General features: G+C 34.3%; 2 protein-coding genes and 1 long non-coding RNA gene across 3 annotated transcripts; 1 reads left to right on the top strand and 2 right to left on the bottom strand.

The window, feature by feature from the left end:
- Positions 1–2259: 2259 nt before the first annotated feature.
- On the bottom strand, positions 2260–5096 carry LOC145071767 (uncharacterized). Its single transcript, XM_079018382.1, has 9 exons — positions 4720–5096; positions 4392–4648; positions 4247–4316; positions 3843–4149; positions 3583–3765; positions 3386–3505; positions 3251–3314; positions 2999–3094; positions 2260–2916 (listed from the first exon to the last, which is right to left on the bottom strand). The coding sequence occupies exons 5-9, from the start codon at positions 3762–3764 to the stop codon at positions 2908–2910; spliced, it is 471 nt and encodes a 156-aa protein (XP_078874508.1). The 5' UTR covers position 3765; positions 3843–4149; positions 4247–4316; positions 4392–4648; positions 4720–5096; the 3' UTR covers positions 2260–2907.
- Positions 5097–5202: 106 nt separating this feature from the next.
- Positions 5203–6984, bottom strand: LOC145071751 (uncharacterized). Its single transcript, XM_079018380.1, has 4 exons — positions 6708–6984; positions 5821–6062; positions 5511–5690; positions 5203–5436 (listed from the first exon to the last, which is right to left on the bottom strand). The coding sequence occupies exons 2-4, from the start codon at positions 5905–5907 to the stop codon at positions 5215–5217; spliced, it is 489 nt and encodes a 162-aa protein (XP_078874506.1). The 5' UTR covers positions 5908–6062; positions 6708–6984; the 3' UTR covers positions 5203–5214.
- A 9577-nt stretch (positions 6985–16561) lies between these two features.
- On the top strand, positions 16562–17208 carry LOC145071740 (uncharacterized). The gene is made up of 3 exons (XR_013690754.1): positions 16562–16631; positions 16801–16985; positions 17064–17208. It is a non-coding gene; the product is annotated as an uncharacterized LOC145071740 (long non-coding RNA).
- The last annotated feature ends 1410 nt before the right edge of the window (positions 17209–18618 follow it).

Raw genomic sequence — 18618 nt, 5'->3', positions numbered from 1 at the left:
GAAAATTTGTTTTGCACCCCATATAGTCTTACACAAAAACAAAGTAAACATATAATAAATATATTATCGTTTATAAGTATTTTAAATAGCATGTATATAATATATATCAATTGATTTATTAATATACATGCTTGCGGTGCGGTTCGGTTTTTGTGGACCGGTTTTTTGGATAAAAACCGCACCGCACCGTTGACCTTCGGTTTTTGCAAAAATTAAATCTGTACCATTGGGTTTTGCATCGGTTTCGGTTTTTCGGTTGCGGTTTATTGCGGTTTTATCGGTTTTTCTTTAGTCGGTTCGGTTTTTGCTCACCCCTAACCAAACTTATCTTTTACAAGAACCTAATTAGTTACTTTAAGGGAGTTCATTCAAAATAAAATTAAACATTAATATAACAAAAAATGGAATTCAACAAATTTTGTTACATACGGAGAACAAGAACACATGTCTGAAATGTGGATATTATCCATGAATGCTTCGGGGGACCTATCAAAGTTTTTGTGGGCAAATTTTAAAGGCCTAATCTCAAAGCATTAAAGATAATATGAATTAGTTTTTATTAAGTATGCCATATATACATTATGCGTTAGTTTTTTTTTAATAAATATACATGTCTTCCTAGTGATGTTCATATATTATGTGAGTACATAAGGACGGAAAGGTAAATTTATCTCACCAAGACAATCTCTAGCTCCAAGAAAGAAACCAACAACAACAAATATAATAGTGTAAAATATGTGGACGTCTAAAAGATAGATCTGCAATTCAAACATATACATTAGCATGAAGAGAAAGAAAGTACAAAAGAAAGCAAAACACAAACAGAATGTTTAACTTACATAAAAAAAAAAAGGACCACAAAGCTAGCAATAGTCAAGGCATTATGGTTATCTGCCTATAAAATCATTAAAATAAATAACAAACAAATGATGTTCCAAATATGTTTTCAATATCAACAAATTTTTACAGCTTACTTTTCAATAAAAATTATGCCAAGAATATTCGTTGTCCTCTAATGTCCTATAAATGATAAAAACAAATGAAGGTAAAAATGTGGGTATAAAATATAAAAAATGATGTCTAAATTATAAAAAGAAGAAAAGAACTCACTTCTGCCACTCGAAGCAAGATGGATTGAACAAATAAGGAGCAATAAGCCATGAAATGGCCATGAACTAACTACTAACACTTAGAAGAATATAGCCCACTAATCCACCTTAATTATATTAAGATATATCATGAAAAATAAGAAAATAAGAAATAAAGAGTGAATATATATATATATATATATATATATATATATATATATATATATATATATATATATATCTTCACTAATGTTGATGACACGAGAGGCTTTACTAATACCACCTCGAGTTATACGGACCATTTTATCAAACACATCGGAATGTCCATAATGCATGCTAACCCTGAATATAGTTTAAAAAAAAAACAAAATGACAAAATTAACCCTGGGATAAAAAAAAAACTTTTTAAAAGAATTTTGAACTTACTTTAGATGACTTGCAAGAACATGTTGTCCAAGAGTTACAAAACTAGTTTCTTGATTAGACATGAAGGATGCTAAAGAAACACCGCATACATGGTTCAAAACGTTAAACTATGTATGAGTGTGTTTATGTATGATTGTGTGTATGTTGAGTAAATTATTGTTTTTATTTAATATTTATACATTCCCACTACTACAAAATAACACATAGAATACCGTTAAAACGAAACATAGAATACGGTTTTGCAGCCTTAGTGTATATGGGGGTTTCCTATTCGAACATGTAATACAATACGATTGTAAAACCATACTCTATAATCATCATATAGTACGGTTTTCTAGATAATATAGTACAGTTGCAAAACCGTACTCTACAATCATAATAAAGTACAGTTTTTAAGATAATATGATACAGTTGCAAAACCAATACTCTATAATCATTATAAAATACGGTTTTAGGGTTTTTTAAAAATAGCCTTATTCTTTAACGAAGCACATAGAATATTACTCTTTCAATGTAACCGTACTCCTTATAAAATATTTTAAAGTACGGTTTCTTATTGCCTAAGGACATTATAAATAAATAAATTTCATAAATTAAATATAATAATGACAAATTTCTATTAAAAAAAAAACATGTCTATAAATAATTTATACACACAAACATTTCATGAACAATCAGAATGTATATAAAAGTCAAAACAAAAGCATGATTAGTCATTAATTTCTAAAATTAACAATATCCAATTCAAACATAATTTGCAATAAACCAAATTTTTCTATCCTAATCAATGAAAATTAAATATATAAAAAGACAAATACATGCATCTGGTAGATGTCAAACTCCATAATTGCAGCCACATACCTGCCACATAATTAAGAGAAGAAAAGAAACTAAAAGCTGCAACTAATGAAAAAAAGGGAACATATAACTCTCATGAGAAGAAAAAACTAAGTTTATTGCAGGAAATAGCAACATAGTCATTTATTTGTTTATTAAGACATCTTACTATCATTTCTTCCTATTGTTATACATTGAGACATATATCCCATAATAGCAAGATCCTCCAAATTCAAAGTATTTTTTACAATATATATTTTTCGTAGTTTAATGTCCTAATAAGATAAAGATTTGAAAGTACGATGCTACAGTAGGTTCATTTTTAAAAGTACAACGTCTTCATGAGTTTTTTTAGGTACAATGTTGTATAAAATGAAATGCAAGTGCAATGTTATAATAATCAAGTACATTAAAGCAAAATGGTATAATAAACAATTAGGTAAGAATAACTAACCTTTCAAAGGGGCACTTGACTCAAATACTTACTCTCAAACCTTGAACTCTACATAACGATGATTTCATTTAACACCCAATCCGGAAACGGATTTTTATCGTTCTAGTTGTTCTATATATAAATTAAAACATAAATTATAACTTAATAAAGAATGTTTAACATATTAGACAAATTGCACAAAGATTTAAGATACTTTGTTTGGGAATTCATTTTGTCGAGTCAACACGAACTCAAACATCCATCTCATGACGTAAAAACCGCACTCCCAACCTGATGGTTGTTGTTTGCACTACAAATATGAACAATAAAGGATTAGAGAACTTTACTTTGAACCTATGGTTTTGATCTGATGATGGAACAACAGGTTCCGTGTTCCAGGTATTAGTTTTTATTAAAAAAAAAATTAACAAGAAGCAGGTTCAGGGTACCCATAAAGTACTTTTACCTCAACGAGTGTCCAATTCATTGAATGTGTTGTGTTGATATCTTCCTTAAGCCTTTCCACAGCCCTAAAATGAAGATTAGAAAAAAAAAAAGCATAGAAAGAAATAACAGTCGAAAATACAAAAAGATTTCTTACTCTTCGACATATTTCACGACTATGTAGTTCTCCACGAGCTTCTCATCCGGATTTTTTAGAGAATCCAAGACATACCCTATGCCTTGGTTAGGGCAGATTACTAGCAGCATCCAATGCAATCTAGTAATCTTAATACATTTTAGTATACACAATAAAGAAGTAAAGCCAATAAAAATGAAAGCAGTAAGATTCAATACCCTTGCCAATAGGGTGCGACAAAAAACTGTTTGTCTTCATGGAAGCGCATTGCATCAACAATGTAACTTACAACACCCTCACAATTTGACTCACATACCATTGCCTGAATCTCACTCCGGGAAATGAAAGCACATTTGTTCACTTTATTCCCACCACATGTTTCAAGCATTGAATGTAACATGCTACAAACCAAAACATATACATTATAAATGTAAAGACTATAAACAAAAATAATTTAAACATTATTATTTGTACTTACATTTGAAACCAAGTTATGACACTAATATCAAGCCACTGTTTACTAACAGATGTAAAATCTCCTCGGGGTAAATGTATGTTTCAATTTTCTTAGCTCCAAGGATCCCTAGTTCGGCTTCAACATAAATCGCATCATAAGGAGCTTCACAATTCATCAAACATCTATACATTCTTCTCATGAGTAGGGGCATTTTTTCTAGCTCGACTTGCTTATTAGAAGTATGTGGTATCAAACTTGCCTTTGTTGGCTGGGTCTTCTTCAGAACACCCTTTGAGATCACTTGCACACTCTTAGTTATGCGAGGTTGCTTTGTTTTTTTATGAACATTAAAAAATTGTTGGATTATCACATATTGGTACAATTTAACATATACATATAATAACTAATAAGGTTGGAGAAATTACCGAGTCGATAGCTACCGGTAGAGAGGAAACATTGTTTATCTTGTTCAACATTTGGCTTGAACTGTGAGGACTGTTAACAAGTTAGATGTTTGCGCAACTATTTATTACTCTAATACTAAAAAATGTTAATGATAATTCTATGTACCTGAATGATCTTAATTGCATTCCTTGGCCACTGAACTATACCATGAAGCACCTCATCAGCTTACTCGCTTCTTTGGTTGAGACAGGAAGAGGGATACAATCAAATTGGTCATAGATCTTGTCTATGAATACCCTCAAATGATTTGCATTTAAAGGAACCGAATGTATTTGTCCATTCCCATATGGAAAGACCATCCCTTTTGCATATTTCTAGTTCATCGCGCTGTATGGTATCACTAATTCGCAAGCAGTAGGAGTCTGCAAATATATAATGTATATGTTAATATATGATCAAATATCTTGTATATAAGAAAAAAACACATGATTACCTTTATCCCATCCAACTCATCTGATACAGTCGAGACAACACTATTTTTCTTCAACACCGGACTGGTAATGTGTATGCCTTCATACTTTGAGAGAAAATAATGCATATATGTTTTCATCTCTTCAATCTGATCATTCATCTCTTCTATCTTGGCTTCCATCATAGCCTCAACCTCGATCTTCATCTTCTCCTTAATATCTTCCAAGTTATATTTATCATGGCTCTTCCTTTTTTTCTTATCAATCCTAGGCATGGATTGTCTCAAGCCAACATTGTGCCCAACAGACCTCGTACGACCTGGATGCTCGGGTCCTAACACCTCTGTAAGCACATCGGCTTCAGGTCCAGGAAACCAATCTCCATGAGATAATTGGGTATCTTTTTTCAATCTGTTAGTCCAAATAAAATTGCAAGGGTAATTAAATCATAAATAGTTTTAATATAAATGATAACATTACAAAATGAATACTTAACTTACCAATTCAGATGCCAAGGATTAGAGATCAGTAGGTAACGAGTATATCCCTGTGGGATCATGTTTTAACCTAGCAAGGATAAAATTTCTTGCACGTTCACTTCTTATATTATGGAGCTCTGTTGAATCACCAGACTCCATCTCTTTTTCCCATTCAGGTTTCATAACTCCATAACCACGTGGGCCTATCCGAGGCGGATACTTATTCAACTTTGTAGTCTCTGTAGCTTTGTTGCTTATTTCCTGGAAAGAAGTAGCAGAATTAGAAATATTACAATATCCTATTATCATATAAAGAGGGGTAAAGTAAGCAAAACCTGGAAGCTCGGTGATGTTTTGAGTTGAACAAAAGCGTTCCATGTAGGCTCGTCTAGGTATGGATTTTTACCCTTCTTTAGGTATTCGGTAACAAGCCTTCTCTTGTAAGCCTTCCATGCCTGATTGCAAATTTTTAGTACTTGTTTTTTGTGCCTATCATCTTCTATATTCCAATGTTTCTGTTTTTTTACAATAAATATTAGTAACATATATATATATATATATATATATATATATATATATATATATATATATATATATATATATATGAATTAAATGAAAGTACAATTAACAGGATCATAGAAATACCTTAATGTTTAACCACAATTCATCAACTTCAGCCTTAGGAACTTCATCCCAACGCAATATGAGGATAGAAATCCTCGTCCTTACCATGACTCCACAATAATTGCTAAACAGATTGGGTAGCTCCGATATTTTGGCCTAGCTCATCAAATTCAATTTCCAAATCCACTTGGTTTTTCGGGTTTCCCCTTATCAGTTTCACACTTCTTTTTTTTTTTTTTATTTGTGGTTGATCCATTGTATGCCTACAAAACCAAGTAACATAATTTCAGATATACATATTAAGGAAGTTATTGTTAATATGGTGAAGAAGAAGATGGTTTAGAAGTTGAAATAGGTGTTTGATGATGATTGTTGGCTTCTTCAAATTGAGAAGTCAACGTGCTAACTTCAGTTTAATCTCCCCAAAACAAGATATTTGTTAGGAAAGTTTGTGAATCCCCATTTTCTGTTGATTCTTCTTGTGTTTGACGAATTTCAAACAAATGCTTGACTGAAAGTTCAATCTGATCGGAAACAACATGGTTTTTGCACATCGGGCAAGTTGAATGCGAATGAAACCACATATCAATGCATTCAACATGAGACCCATGGCTACATTTTGCTAGAATTCTGAGTTTTTTCTCCTTCATCGAGCTCTAATATACAAACAGCACATTCTAATCCATCTTTGAAGTCATTCGGGTCGAACCGGAATACCAATTATAAGTTATATTTTCTGTAACAAAATACTAAATCCCTAACTTGAAAGTCAGGAGTTACAATTTGTTATATGCACAGAAACCAGGAAAGAAAAGAACTTGAAATTTTTTGATACTATCACACTAATTTGTGCCTGTATCTTGGGTTTCTTTCATGAAATGGGGGAAAATGATGATTAGAAGAATTACCTATTCTCACAAAACGATTGAACTGCTCTCTGCTTGCTTTCGTCACAGTGGTTTGCCCTTTGATGCTCTCACGGAATTTTATTTGATATCTATGGTCTCCCCGTCAACTGCATTCTCAAGCCTTAAACCTTAAAATTGAATATAGCGGGGAAAAATGCGCGCCTAAAATTGCACCTACCATGATCTAATGGATCATGAGGTACTGGTTTCTCGAAAATTAGTAGCGTTTTCCTCAAATTTTTGATCGTGGAGCAACTGGAACTCACACCCATTTTTATGTGAGTCTATGAAAATTAGCATTTTATAAAATTTATGACTACCTTTGGCATATAAATTAAGAATCCGTATACTCATAAAGGTGTTAATGATTATAAACGTAATAAATATCCGTATGAAAGTGTATGAGTTAGTTTTTTTTTTTTTTTTTTTTTTTTTTTTTTTTTTTTTTTTTTTTTAAATAACCAAGTAATCCTTATACTACATCTATAAATATTAATATTATAAATGTATAGATACATACATATCTACATGCATACAGATAAATAAATATAACATTTATAGAGCATTTTTTTAACGTAGTTTACTAAATGCAATGAAAATCATATAATATTTTAACCAAAAATACTAGAATTATTTATAACTTACCAAAATTCTCAAAATAATTTGAATCATGTTCAAGTATCTTCCATTATTTTCCATTTTAATGTCTTTTCTCAGGACGTGTTACTGTAAAAATACAAATTGTAATAATAGTTATTATAAAGTACTAAAATTTATAATCATTTTTTTGTTTCACGACAAATAAATAGTTTATTAGCTTTCTTGCTTTCCGTTTGCAGTTTTTTGCAATCCATAATCCTTCATTGTGATTTGATCTTAAATAAGCAGTATCATCAATATTGACATTTGTAGATGGGATACTTATAGAAAATGGGGGGTAGTTAGTCAAACTGATTGCATTCTTCCTCGTCCACTACATTTTCAATGCCAACTATACGCCGTTTACCATGCAAGACAATATGCCATGTCGAATCTTTTGGGTCCTCCATGAAGAATACTTGGGTAGCTTGTTTTGCTAGAATGATTGGTTCAGATGCATAACCGTCTGTGGAAAGATCAACAAGTGTGAAACCATCATTGTCAATTTTAGCACCTTGTCGATTGTTGACCCATTTACACTTCAACATTGCTATAGCAAAGGAATTATAATTCAATTCCCAAATTTCTTAGATGACACCATAATAAGAATTTTTAGTTATCCTCGACCTTGTTTCTTGATTTGTGCTATAAAATTCTGTCGATGAGGCTATTAGCGTCACCCTGCTATTTTGACGCGTACTTTTATCATCTTGCTTCTTAGTATAAAATGTATACCCATTAATGTTGTAGCCTTAGTATGTTGCAACAACATGTTGTGGGCTGTTCCCCAACTCCACTACTAATGGATCCATGTTTTCTCCCCGATAACTTTGCTTCACCTGGTCTTTCAACCATTGTGAAAAAGTTTTATTATGCTCAGTGGTCAACCATTTATCACTCTTATTTTTATTTTTTTTGCTTTTAACAGTAACTTGTGCTCATTTATGTATGGAGCAACCACTGTCATGTGTTGTAAAACTGTAAAATGTGCAATGTGGAAACGGTTTCTGTCTGGAACTACCATTTTCAATCCAATTGTCCCAAACCCTTCAAGTCTTCCCTCATGTCGAGAATGTGGAACCCCTATACTTTTCACACCTTTTAAATAGCTTGTACAAAACTCAATTACCTCTTTTGTAGCATATCCTTCAACAATACTTCCTTCTGGTTGATGTCGGTTCCTTACAAACCCTTTTAAGAAACCCATATATCTCTCGAATGGATACATGTGCCATAAGAATATCGGACCACGAGCCTTAATTTCTCTTACAAGATGGGATATTAGATGTACCATGATATTAAAAAAGGAAGGTGGAAAATATATCTCGAGTTGGCAAAGAGTGATGATAATATCGCGTTGCCATGAATCTGACACCTCGAGGTTAATCACTTTCGAATGAATCATGTTAAAAAATAAACAGATCTTTGTGATTTCATGTCAGACTCCGTCTGGCATTATTCCACGAATTGCAATAGGAATCATACGTGTCAACAAAACATGACAATCATGAGATTTCATACCAAGCAATTTCAAGTCTTTCATCGACACCAACTTCTAAATGTTAGCAGAATAGTCGGATGGGACTTTCACCCCATGCAAACATTTAAAAAATTTGGTCTTCTCGGCCTTAGACATGGTATAAAAAGTTGGTGGTACATACGTATGCTTTCCATCATTCTTAATAGGTGCAAGTTCCAGCCGAATTCCCATGTCGACCAAGTCTTCTCGATCATTGATACTATCCTTTGTTTTCCAAGGAATATTCAATAACAAGCCTATCAAACTTTCAAAAACCTTTTTCCCAATATGCATCGGATCAAGACAATGTCAGACCTCCAGGTGCTTCCAATATGACAATTCCCAAAAAATAGACCTCTTCTTCCAAATATTTTTAGGGCGGGGTTTTTTACAACACTTTCCAAACACAATGTTCAAGTCATTAACTCATGATAATACATCTTCTCCCTTCATTGGTGGTCTTGTCACTCTGTCTTCAATTTTACCATCGAACAAATGTTTTTGTGTACGATACACATGTTTTATTAGAAGGGGCCTTTCTATGACCCATGAATACATTCTTCTTACAATTTGTTAACGATAACGAGCATGTGTCATCTTCACAAATAGGACATGCCTTTCCTCTTTCTGTGGTATATCCTGACAAGTTTCCATATGCTGGAAAATCACTTATGGTGCAGTAAATCATCTCTCAGAGTTGGAAAATTTCCTTCATGTAGGAATCATATACTTCTACGCTCGAGTTCCACAATTCCTTCATCTCATCAATTAATGGAGCCAAATACATATCAATATCATTCCCAAGTTGCTTCAAACCTTGAATTAGCAAAGTCATCATGATATACTTTTGTTTCATACATAACCAAGGTGGAAGATTGTAGATACATAGAAGAACCGGCCATGTGCTATGGCGACTACTCATGCTTCCAAACGAATTAATTTCGTTTGAACTAAGTAATCGTATCTATCCCGGAAAATCCTATATTTTCCTTAAAAATGAATTGTAAACTATTGTTTATATTCCAATACTAAAAAGTATAAATATAAATGCCATACTTAAATTTGTAACAAGTAGTTTTATACAAAATAAAACTATTTGATGTGCTATGTATTTACGTAAAACAAATATAATATAAATTTTCATGTAAAAGTAACATGTTGTCATTTATCATGTGAGTTTTCATAACCATGCTAATAAATGATTTTCATGTCGCGACTTTCTTCAAGCGTCGTTATGTTTGATATTTGTCATCCTTAACCTGCCGGTCGGGCAATAGCTAGTAGCCAGGATGCGGGGTCATCAATCCCGTATAGATCTATACACAAGTATCACACTCTCCGGGAGGAGACTCTGGTTATAAAGCAAGACTCCCATGTATACCTTGGGTAGGTATAGTGAAGACAAATGACTGAAAAATTTCCAACGAAATACATGTTGTTGTATGATAATATTTGTATATAAAATTGATACTCTTTTCGTAATATTTATAACATATAAAATATAATCATATTTTTATATGACCGTTTTGTTTGCCCTAAAAGAGTAAAATATAATGAAAATGTAACCCAAACTACATTTATTATAGTTTACAATATATGTCTCATTTGAATTAATAATTGTTGTATCATAAGATTTTCCATATGTATATGTTTTCTCGTAATAGTTATATAAACTGAAAGAAAACGTAAACAATAATTTGTATTTTAACACTAGTATCCTAGTGTTTTACTTGTATTTTCCCCCTTTAAAAACATGGAAAAGCTAATACAAAGTGTAGGGGTATGAACTCACTTGATAAGTGGTGAATTGAGCAGCGTTTCGTTACTAAAAATGATCTTGTTTGCTGAAAACTGGGCTTTGCGAGGGTCGAGTTGGAAACCAAAAGTCTATTTTCTTGTGGACTTCTGGCGCCTCGGGATATTCTTCGGGTATTGGATATGTTACCGGGACTTTGGGGGGTTGTAAGGGGGTTTATGGAGGGGTGAAAGAAGTGAAAATATGTGAAAATGGTGTAGGAACCGGGAGGGTTTACACCCTCCTTATATAGGTATGAGGGTTCGGATCCAGAGAACGGAGGGGAGGACACTCGTCGGACAGTTGTCAAAGGGGAGGCAGGCATTGGCTTCGGATGCGAGGTACGTGTCTCGGCTCGGACGCCTCCACGGACGCAACACACGTCAGAATTTGATTGGGCCGCACTTCGGACGAGTCACCAGGTTGGACCGGACCTCGCATATGCGAAGGTTCTTGGTTTTTGTGCCAAAAATTTCAAAAATTTATAACTTTCTCATACGAGCTTGTTTTCGACGTTCTTTATCTGAACGCGTAGGTGAGATTATACTCTACGAATTTCGTTTAGACTCTGTCGGCTAATTTTAACTCTATTTTTAATATTATTATTTTTAACAGATCACGAAAGGAAAATCCGTTAAAAATTCATAACTTCTTCATCTGTCGTCCGTTTTTTGTCTGTCTTTTTACTGTTGTACTACTATTGATGAGACCTTCTATTCTCGTTTAGGTTGTGTCGGGTAAAAATCATTTGATCTTTATTTCGAATTTCGGGCTATGTACCGTTATGTCGAATCTTAGAAAAATCACAACTTAATCATACGAAGTCAGATTTGGACGTTATTTTTATAGACACTCTCGGTTTAACATATACTACAGCTTTCATTTAGGTACCTAAGGCTAAAAATTATTTTATTAATTACTCACTTTCTACGCTAAACAACGTTTTGCCGGTTTTGTTGTGGATCTTCGTTATAACTCTGATTTCGGTGTTCTTTATATTTTCGGAAACCTTGTTACAATCTCTACCACTTTATTCGTCCCAATCAAGATTATTGAAAAATTTATTTTTAATGCTTATTTTCATCTCAATTAGTTTCTATTTTTATTATTTCAAAATAAATTACCATTTCACCTAGGCTATTACATTGACTTGAAATATCGGGTTGTTACATTATCCCCCGGTTAGAGGGAGTCCGGAAATTATTTCTAAATTAATACTCATGGACTAGGGAAAAAGGTGTGGATACTTTTGTTTCATCTGATCTTCCCGTTCCTAAGTGAATCTAGGTCCCACTTAACATTCCAGCGAACCTTCACTATTAGTATACGACTTTGTTTTGTTTGTTTGACTTCCCTATCCATGATTTCTACTGGTTCCCCACGAAATGTAGGCTCTCGTCCAAATCGATTTCATCAAGTGGAATCACAAGAGTCTTGTCAGATAGGCATTTCTTTAGATTAGATATGTGGAAGATAGGGTGTACATTATTAAGTTCTTGAGGTAGATGTAATTTGTAAGCTACATGACCAATCCTTGCGAGAATTTCAAATAGTCCAATGTACCTTGGATTTAATTTTCCATGCTTTCCGAAGCGTATCATGCCCTTCCAGGGTGATACCTTTAACAAAACATGGTTGGTAACCTGAAATTCCAGGGGTTTTTTCTTTTGTCTACGTAGCTCTTTTGTCAATATCGAGAGGCTTTCAAACGTTCATGAATTTGTACAATCTTCTTGGTCATTTCCCTAATGATTTCTGGATCAGTAAGAGTGTTGTGTGGAACTTGACCTCTAGCCAATTGCATATCAGCCACTTCAGTCCAACACAGAGGTGATCTGCAGTTGCAACCATAGAGGGCTTTGAATGGAGCAACCTTAATGCTAGTATGGTAACTGTTAGTGTATGAGAACTCGACTAGTGGTAAATGAGTATCCCATGCTTTACCAAAATTGATCACACATGCTCTCAGCATGTCCTCTAGTGTTTGAATGGTTCTCTCACCTTGCCTATCTGTTTGGGGATGATAAGTTGGGCTAATGTCCATCTTAGTTCCAAGAGCCTTTTGTAGGGATTGCCAAAATTGTGAGGTGAATCTACTATCTCTATCCAAGATAATAGATATAAGCACACTTCTAGTCGTATTATCTCTCGGATGTAAGTTCTAGTTAGCTTCTCCATCTTGTCTGTCTCTTTGATTGGCAGGAAGTGAGCAGACTTAGTCAATCTGTCAACGATTACCCATATAGTATCATGACCAGCCAACGTCTTGGGTAGCTTAGTTATGAAATCCATTGTAATTCGCTCCCACTTCCACTCAGGTATCTCTGCTTGTTGTAGTAAACCTGAGGGCTTTTGGTATTCAACTTTTACCTTGGCACAAGTCAGACACATGCCTATGTAGGTAGCAATTTCAGCTTTCATGTTTGGCCACCAATACAATTTCTTAAGGTCCAGATACATCTTTTCTGAACCTGGATGAACAGAGTGTCGAGTCTTATGTGCTTCATTCATGACGACTTCTCTGAATCCACCAAACTTCGGTGTCCAGATTCGATCCATGAAATAATGAACTCCGTCAAGCTTGATTTTTACATTATTTTCCATTCCCCTTAAGGCTTCACTCGTCATGTTCTCCGGTTTCAAAGCTTCCTGCTGAGCCTCCTTGATTTGTTTGGATAGGTGGGAATGGATGGTCATGGTCAGAGACTTTACACAACGGCCTGAGTATTCTTTCCGATTGAGGGCATCTGCTACCACATTGGCTTTGCCAGGATGATAACGAATTTCGCATTCATAATCACTAAGTAGTTCAACCCATCGTCGTTGTCTCGTGTTTAGCTCCTTCTGAAGACTTTTATGGTCTGTAACGATGGTGCACTTTGTGTCGTAGAGGTAGTGTCTCCATATTTTTAGAGCAAATACTACTGCTCCCAACTCAAGGTCATGAGTAGTATAGTTGACCTCGTGAGTTTTTATTTGTCACGAGGCATAGGCGATAACTTTTCCTCGCTGCATATGTACACATCCCAATCCTTGATTGCATGCATCACAGTATACAACAAAGTCTTCTGTTCCTTCATAGAGGCTATTTCAAAGACTGGAATGCAACTTCTTGTTTCTCTCCCTAGTTGAAAGTTACACCTTTTTGAGTTAGGGTAGTAAGTGTTTTAGTGATCCTTGAGAAGTTCTGTATGAATCTACGATAATAGCCAGCAAGGCCTAAGAATTGGCGAATTTCTGTTGGTGTTTTTGGTGCTGACCAGTTCTTCATTGCTTTAATTTTGGAGGGGTTCACGTGTATTCCTTCTTCGCTAACCACGTGACCTATAAAATCTACTTTCTGAATCCAAAATTCGCATTTTGAGAATTTTTCATAAAGCTTTTTTGCTCACAATGTCTCCAGGACTTGTCGAAGGTGCTGATTATGCTCCTCCTTGCCGCATGAATAGATGAGTATATCGTCTATGAACACAATCACAAATTTGTCTAGGAAAGGGCGACATACCCTATTCATTAAGTCCATGAATACTGCGGGTGCATTGGTTAGTCCGAAGAGCATCACTACAAATTCGTAGTGACCATAACGCAATTGAAATTCTGTTTTTAAAAACATCGCTTTCCTGGACTCGTAATTGGTGATATCTCTATCCTAGGTCGATCTTTGAAAAATAGTTTGCTCCTTGAAGTTGATCGAAGAAATCATGTATTTGTGGTAGTGGGTATCGATTCTTAATGGTAAGTTTGTTTACTTCATGGTACTCAATGTACATACAGAATGATCCATCCTTCTTTTTTACGAACAGGAGTACTCCACAAGGTGAGAAACTCGGTCGAATGAATACCTTACTAAGTAGTCCGTTTATTTGACTGGACAATTCTTGCATCTCAGCTGGTGGTAGTCGATTCTAAATTCGACCTGTCATGTAGGAGGTACTCTTGGAAGATCTTCAAGAAATACGTCAGGAAAATTACAGACTTTAGGAATGTTCTTGAGGTATTTTACTTCTTGCTTTTCATTCACAACATGAGCCAAGAATACTTGGTAATCTTTGCTTAGATATTTACGAGCATTAATACAAGAAATGAGGAAAGATTTGTATTGGGTTTATCGCCATAGATGATGAGGGTATTGCCATTTGGCAGATTAAGGTAAACGACCTTTTTGTAGCATAAAATATCAGCACGATGGGGACATAGCCAATCCATGCCGCCGATGACATGAAAATTTTTTATTGAGACTGGCATGAGGTTGATTTGAAAAGAACGATTGTTTACTGAGAGGGTACAGTCGACGTATATATCATTAGTGTTTTCTGTCTTTCCATTTTCCATTTCAACGGTGAATGTTTCGTTTAATTGTTTTGGTATTTGATTAAGTAAATGTTTAAACTGGTGGCTCAGAAAACTACTCTCCGCTCCACTATTAAACAGTATGCATGCATAAGAGTCATTGAGGAGAAATGTACCCGTAACCATGGTTGGGTTTGCCACTGCCTGCTCATGTCCCATCGTCACTACCCTTCCCACTCCTCGTGCATTCCTTGTTTTCAAGCAATCCCTCTTAATATGCCCTGTTTCTCCACATTCATAGCAAGAGCGGCTCACTCCTGTATTCGCCGTTGGGGCAGTTTGTTGAGCTGGTTCTTTGCAAAAATGGACATTGTGTCCTTTCTTGTTACACCTCGTGCAATACATTTCTCGACGCACACCAACATGATGGTAGTTAAATTTATTGCATTTTGGAAGATTTCAAACATATTGCTTAGCATGTGTTGGGGCTGCTGGGGTAGTGATGGTGTGAGCTGCCACCACTTGTTGTCTTTTGGAGTTTACCTCGATTTTTTTGTTCTTTCTTTTGTTCGAAGGCCTTCTTCGATTGCATTTTCCTTTGGTTGTTCAGGAGTGGCTGTTATTGTTCCCTGACGAGCTCCATGGTCAATGAGTTGTTGCGCCAAACGTTTTGCGATGTTGAAAGTAGCAGGCTTGGAAGCCAATACATACCCTTGAGTTTAGGGTGATAATCCCCATAGGTATCTTTCCACCTTTTTTGTTTCCGTGGTTATCATCCCGGGACACAGTACAGAGAGATCACAGAATATGGTCGTGTAATAGGGATGAAAGTGGGTCCAAACCCAGACCGGATGGACCCGGACCCTTGAAAACCCGGAACCGTTTAACGACATTTTTTAGAATCGGAAACCGGACCGGTTTATAGGAATCGGTTCCGGTTCGGTTCCAGGTAAAGTGGGTCTAGAACCGAAAACCCGGAAATAGGAAAGTGGGTAAGGTAGAACCGGGTCAAATGGGGTTAGAACCGGAAAACCCGGATTTTTTTTTGTAATTACCTCAATGGCATAATCTTTCAACCGTTATAAAAAAATTAACAAACAAAAAATTACATTTAGGTTATTAGGTTATTGACGACATTGATTTATTTTTTTAAAAGTAACTAAATATAACAAAGTTGGTTTAAAAAAATTACATTTTGGAGAAGGTACTGTACACGACATAATAATATATTAGCAACTTTCATTTTGGCTTTTCTTGGTTCAATGTATCAACTTTCATCCCTATCTGTACGTCATATTTGATAGTTGATAGTATTATTTTTTTTAAGAAACTATGTATTTGACTATTGGATAATTTATTTTGGGTTGTGTGTTTTAGTTTAAAATATGTGGAAATTCTAAATTGTTAATTAATTATTTATTTGCAACCACACTAACTTGTCTTTTTATATTTTTGTCCTTGAAGGCTTCAACTTTGAAAATATGACCATAAAAGCAAGAGACAATTTTTTTGACATTAGCAATCTTTTAATTTTCATGTTTCGTCAACATCTCACAACTTCTCATTATAAATAGGCCCTTCAAACTCTACATTTTCACTTAATTTATTATTCTCTAAGTTGAAGGTTTTAAGTTGTTTTTTCTTTTCAAGAGCATTCATGGAAGCTAACCGCCTAATTCAAGTATGTTTCTTTTTAATTTTATGCAAATATGCATTTAAAGTAATTCACTATACTTCAATTAGGTTCTGTTTTGAATCTATTAGTTTTATGTCTTTGATACTTCATTTTTTTACATGATTTGAATCTACCTAGATTTTTTACTTAATTTGTTTAGCATTTGAATTTGAAGGAGACGTCCACATGTTGGCAACATTTTGATATGTTATGGGTAGTAGAAGATGATGGGGTTGAACGAAGGCAAGCAAGGTGTAAGTATTATTTCGCTACACTTAAAGCCGATCCATCAAGACACGGTACAAGTAGTCTTAATAGACATTGTCGTACGTGTGCCAAAAATTTGAACAATATAGCTAGGTAATAAGTTTTGTGCTTTTAATTTATTTGGTAACACTTTTTTAATACAAAATATGTTTATTTTTGTTTTATGTATAGAGATTGAAGATGCGTTAACTCGACAAGATAGTCACGGAATAAGTGTTGTTTTGTTCTTAATTGTGGAAGAATTTTGATTTGAATTGTTTTGAATATTAGACTTTGATTTTGAATTGTTCAATAGGTACCATGAACTTGGACCCAACCATTGTCCCTTTCTTCTCTTGTGTTATGTTCATTTCATTGTTATTTTAACACAACATAGACCAAAAAGAAACATTCATTAAAATGATTATTAAAATGACGAAATGCATTGATAACAAGCATGTGAAAGTAACAAGAACAAGTTGACTAAGACAAAAATTATTATTATGTATAAGTTATAAACATCCGTAATTGATTAAAATAAAAGTAATAAAAAATAATAAAGTGGAATGTGGATGTGCGCTACATTGATTAAAATATCATTCATTTATACTTGTTTACACCCACATGCACGCACAATACCAAACAAGTAAATTTTGATTCAAGTTCAAAAACATTAATCAACCAAAACACACTTACAAACCAATAATCATTTACAACAAAAAAAAAACAAAAAGATTATAACTACTCGTTAATATCTATCAGCCTTTTTCCATTTCCATTTTGGGTGCGTATGGCGTCTTCTAACTCTAATATATACCAGAAAAAAATTAATGTGAAAGTTAGCATAAAACCAATGTTTTGTTATTAGATAATAAAATGAATTTGTTTTCTACCTTTAGCTATGTCATCATCTTTAAGAATGTCATCGATGTTGTCAACAATCGGCTTCTTTGATTTCCTCACCCAATCTTGGGTGCAAACCAAAGCCTCTATTATAGGTGCGGACAAGTTTGCTCGGTAACTATCAATTATGCGAGCGCTTGTACTAAAAGCGGACTCAGATGCCACGGTAGATATTTAAATGCCCAAAAGATCTAATAACACAAACATATAATGTTAAATTATACTACATTATAAAAAAATATAAGTAATTAAAATTATACCTTTTGCCATCCGCGAGAGAATCGGGTAACGAGATGCGTTATTTTTCCATCAAACTAGTATATCAAAGTCCTTAACGCCTTGGGTTTGTCCTTCGTTCAAGTATCGTGTTAATTCCGTTTCCTTTGAAGCTGATGAATTCACCGATTGAGCAAAATAGTCACCCACAAAGTCGTCATCATCAATATGCACGACATCTTGACTACCACCGGTTTCAAATGGTACATTAGAGTTGGTATTGTAAGAATTAAAAAAGTTCTCAAATCTCGATTCAATATCCTTGATTAATGACTTAGTCTTCGCAGTAATATCTAATTCGGAAAGGGGTTTATTTTCTGGCATCTTGTACATGATCAATGTTTCAAAAGCATGTGTAAGAAATTTTGTCTTCATTCGCTAATCCAAGATAGTCGCAAAGTACATGTAGTCATTCAAATTTTCAAAATCTCCCAAATACTTCTCATATTTATCTATCATATCCTTCCCAATTGAATAAAATCATTTGTTTTTCGAGCAAACCCGTATATGTTTGTAAATGCCACATACTTCTCCAAAAAACCGATTTGCCAATGGTTTTGAAGTCGTC

The sequence above is a fragment of the Lactuca serriola genome, chromosome 1, assembly GCF_051521515.1.
Source record: "Lactuca serriola cultivar US96UC23 chromosome 1, Lser_US96UC23_V15, whole genome shotgun sequence".
Lineage (NCBI taxonomy): Eukaryota > Viridiplantae > Streptophyta > Magnoliopsida > Asterales > Asteraceae > Lactuca > Lactuca serriola.
This window is presented reverse-complemented; position numbering and strand designations above follow the sequence as displayed.

What these genes read in the sequence shown, in the direction of transcription:
- LOC145071767 (XM_079018382.1), bottom strand. Translation starts at nt 3,764, where the DNA reads ATGTTACATTCAATGCTTGAAACATGTGGTGGGAATAAAGTGAACAAA. An exon ending in GTCGCACCCTATTGGCAAGG is followed by an intron (nt 3,506 to 3,582) that starts GTATTGAATCTT and finishes TAAGATTACTAG; the next exon opens with ATTGCATTGGATGCTGCTAG. An exon ending in TGAATTGGACACTCGTTGAG is followed by an intron (nt 3,095 to 3,250) that starts GTAAAAGTACTT and finishes TCATATTTGTAG; the next exon opens with TGCAAACAACAACCATCAGG.
- LOC145071751 (XM_079018380.1), bottom strand. Translation starts at nt 5,907, where the DNA reads ATGGTAAGGACGAGGATTTCTATCCTCATATTGCGTTGGGATGAAGTT. An exon ending in AATTGTGGTTAAACATTAAG is followed by an intron (nt 5,691 to 5,820) that starts GTATTTCTATGA and finishes GTAAAAAAACAG; the next exon opens with AAACATTGGAATATAGAAGA. An exon ending in AAACATCACCGAGCTTCCAG is followed by an intron (nt 5,437 to 5,510) that starts GTTTTGCTTACT and finishes ACTTCTTTCCAG; the next exon opens with GAAATAAGCAACAAAGCTAC.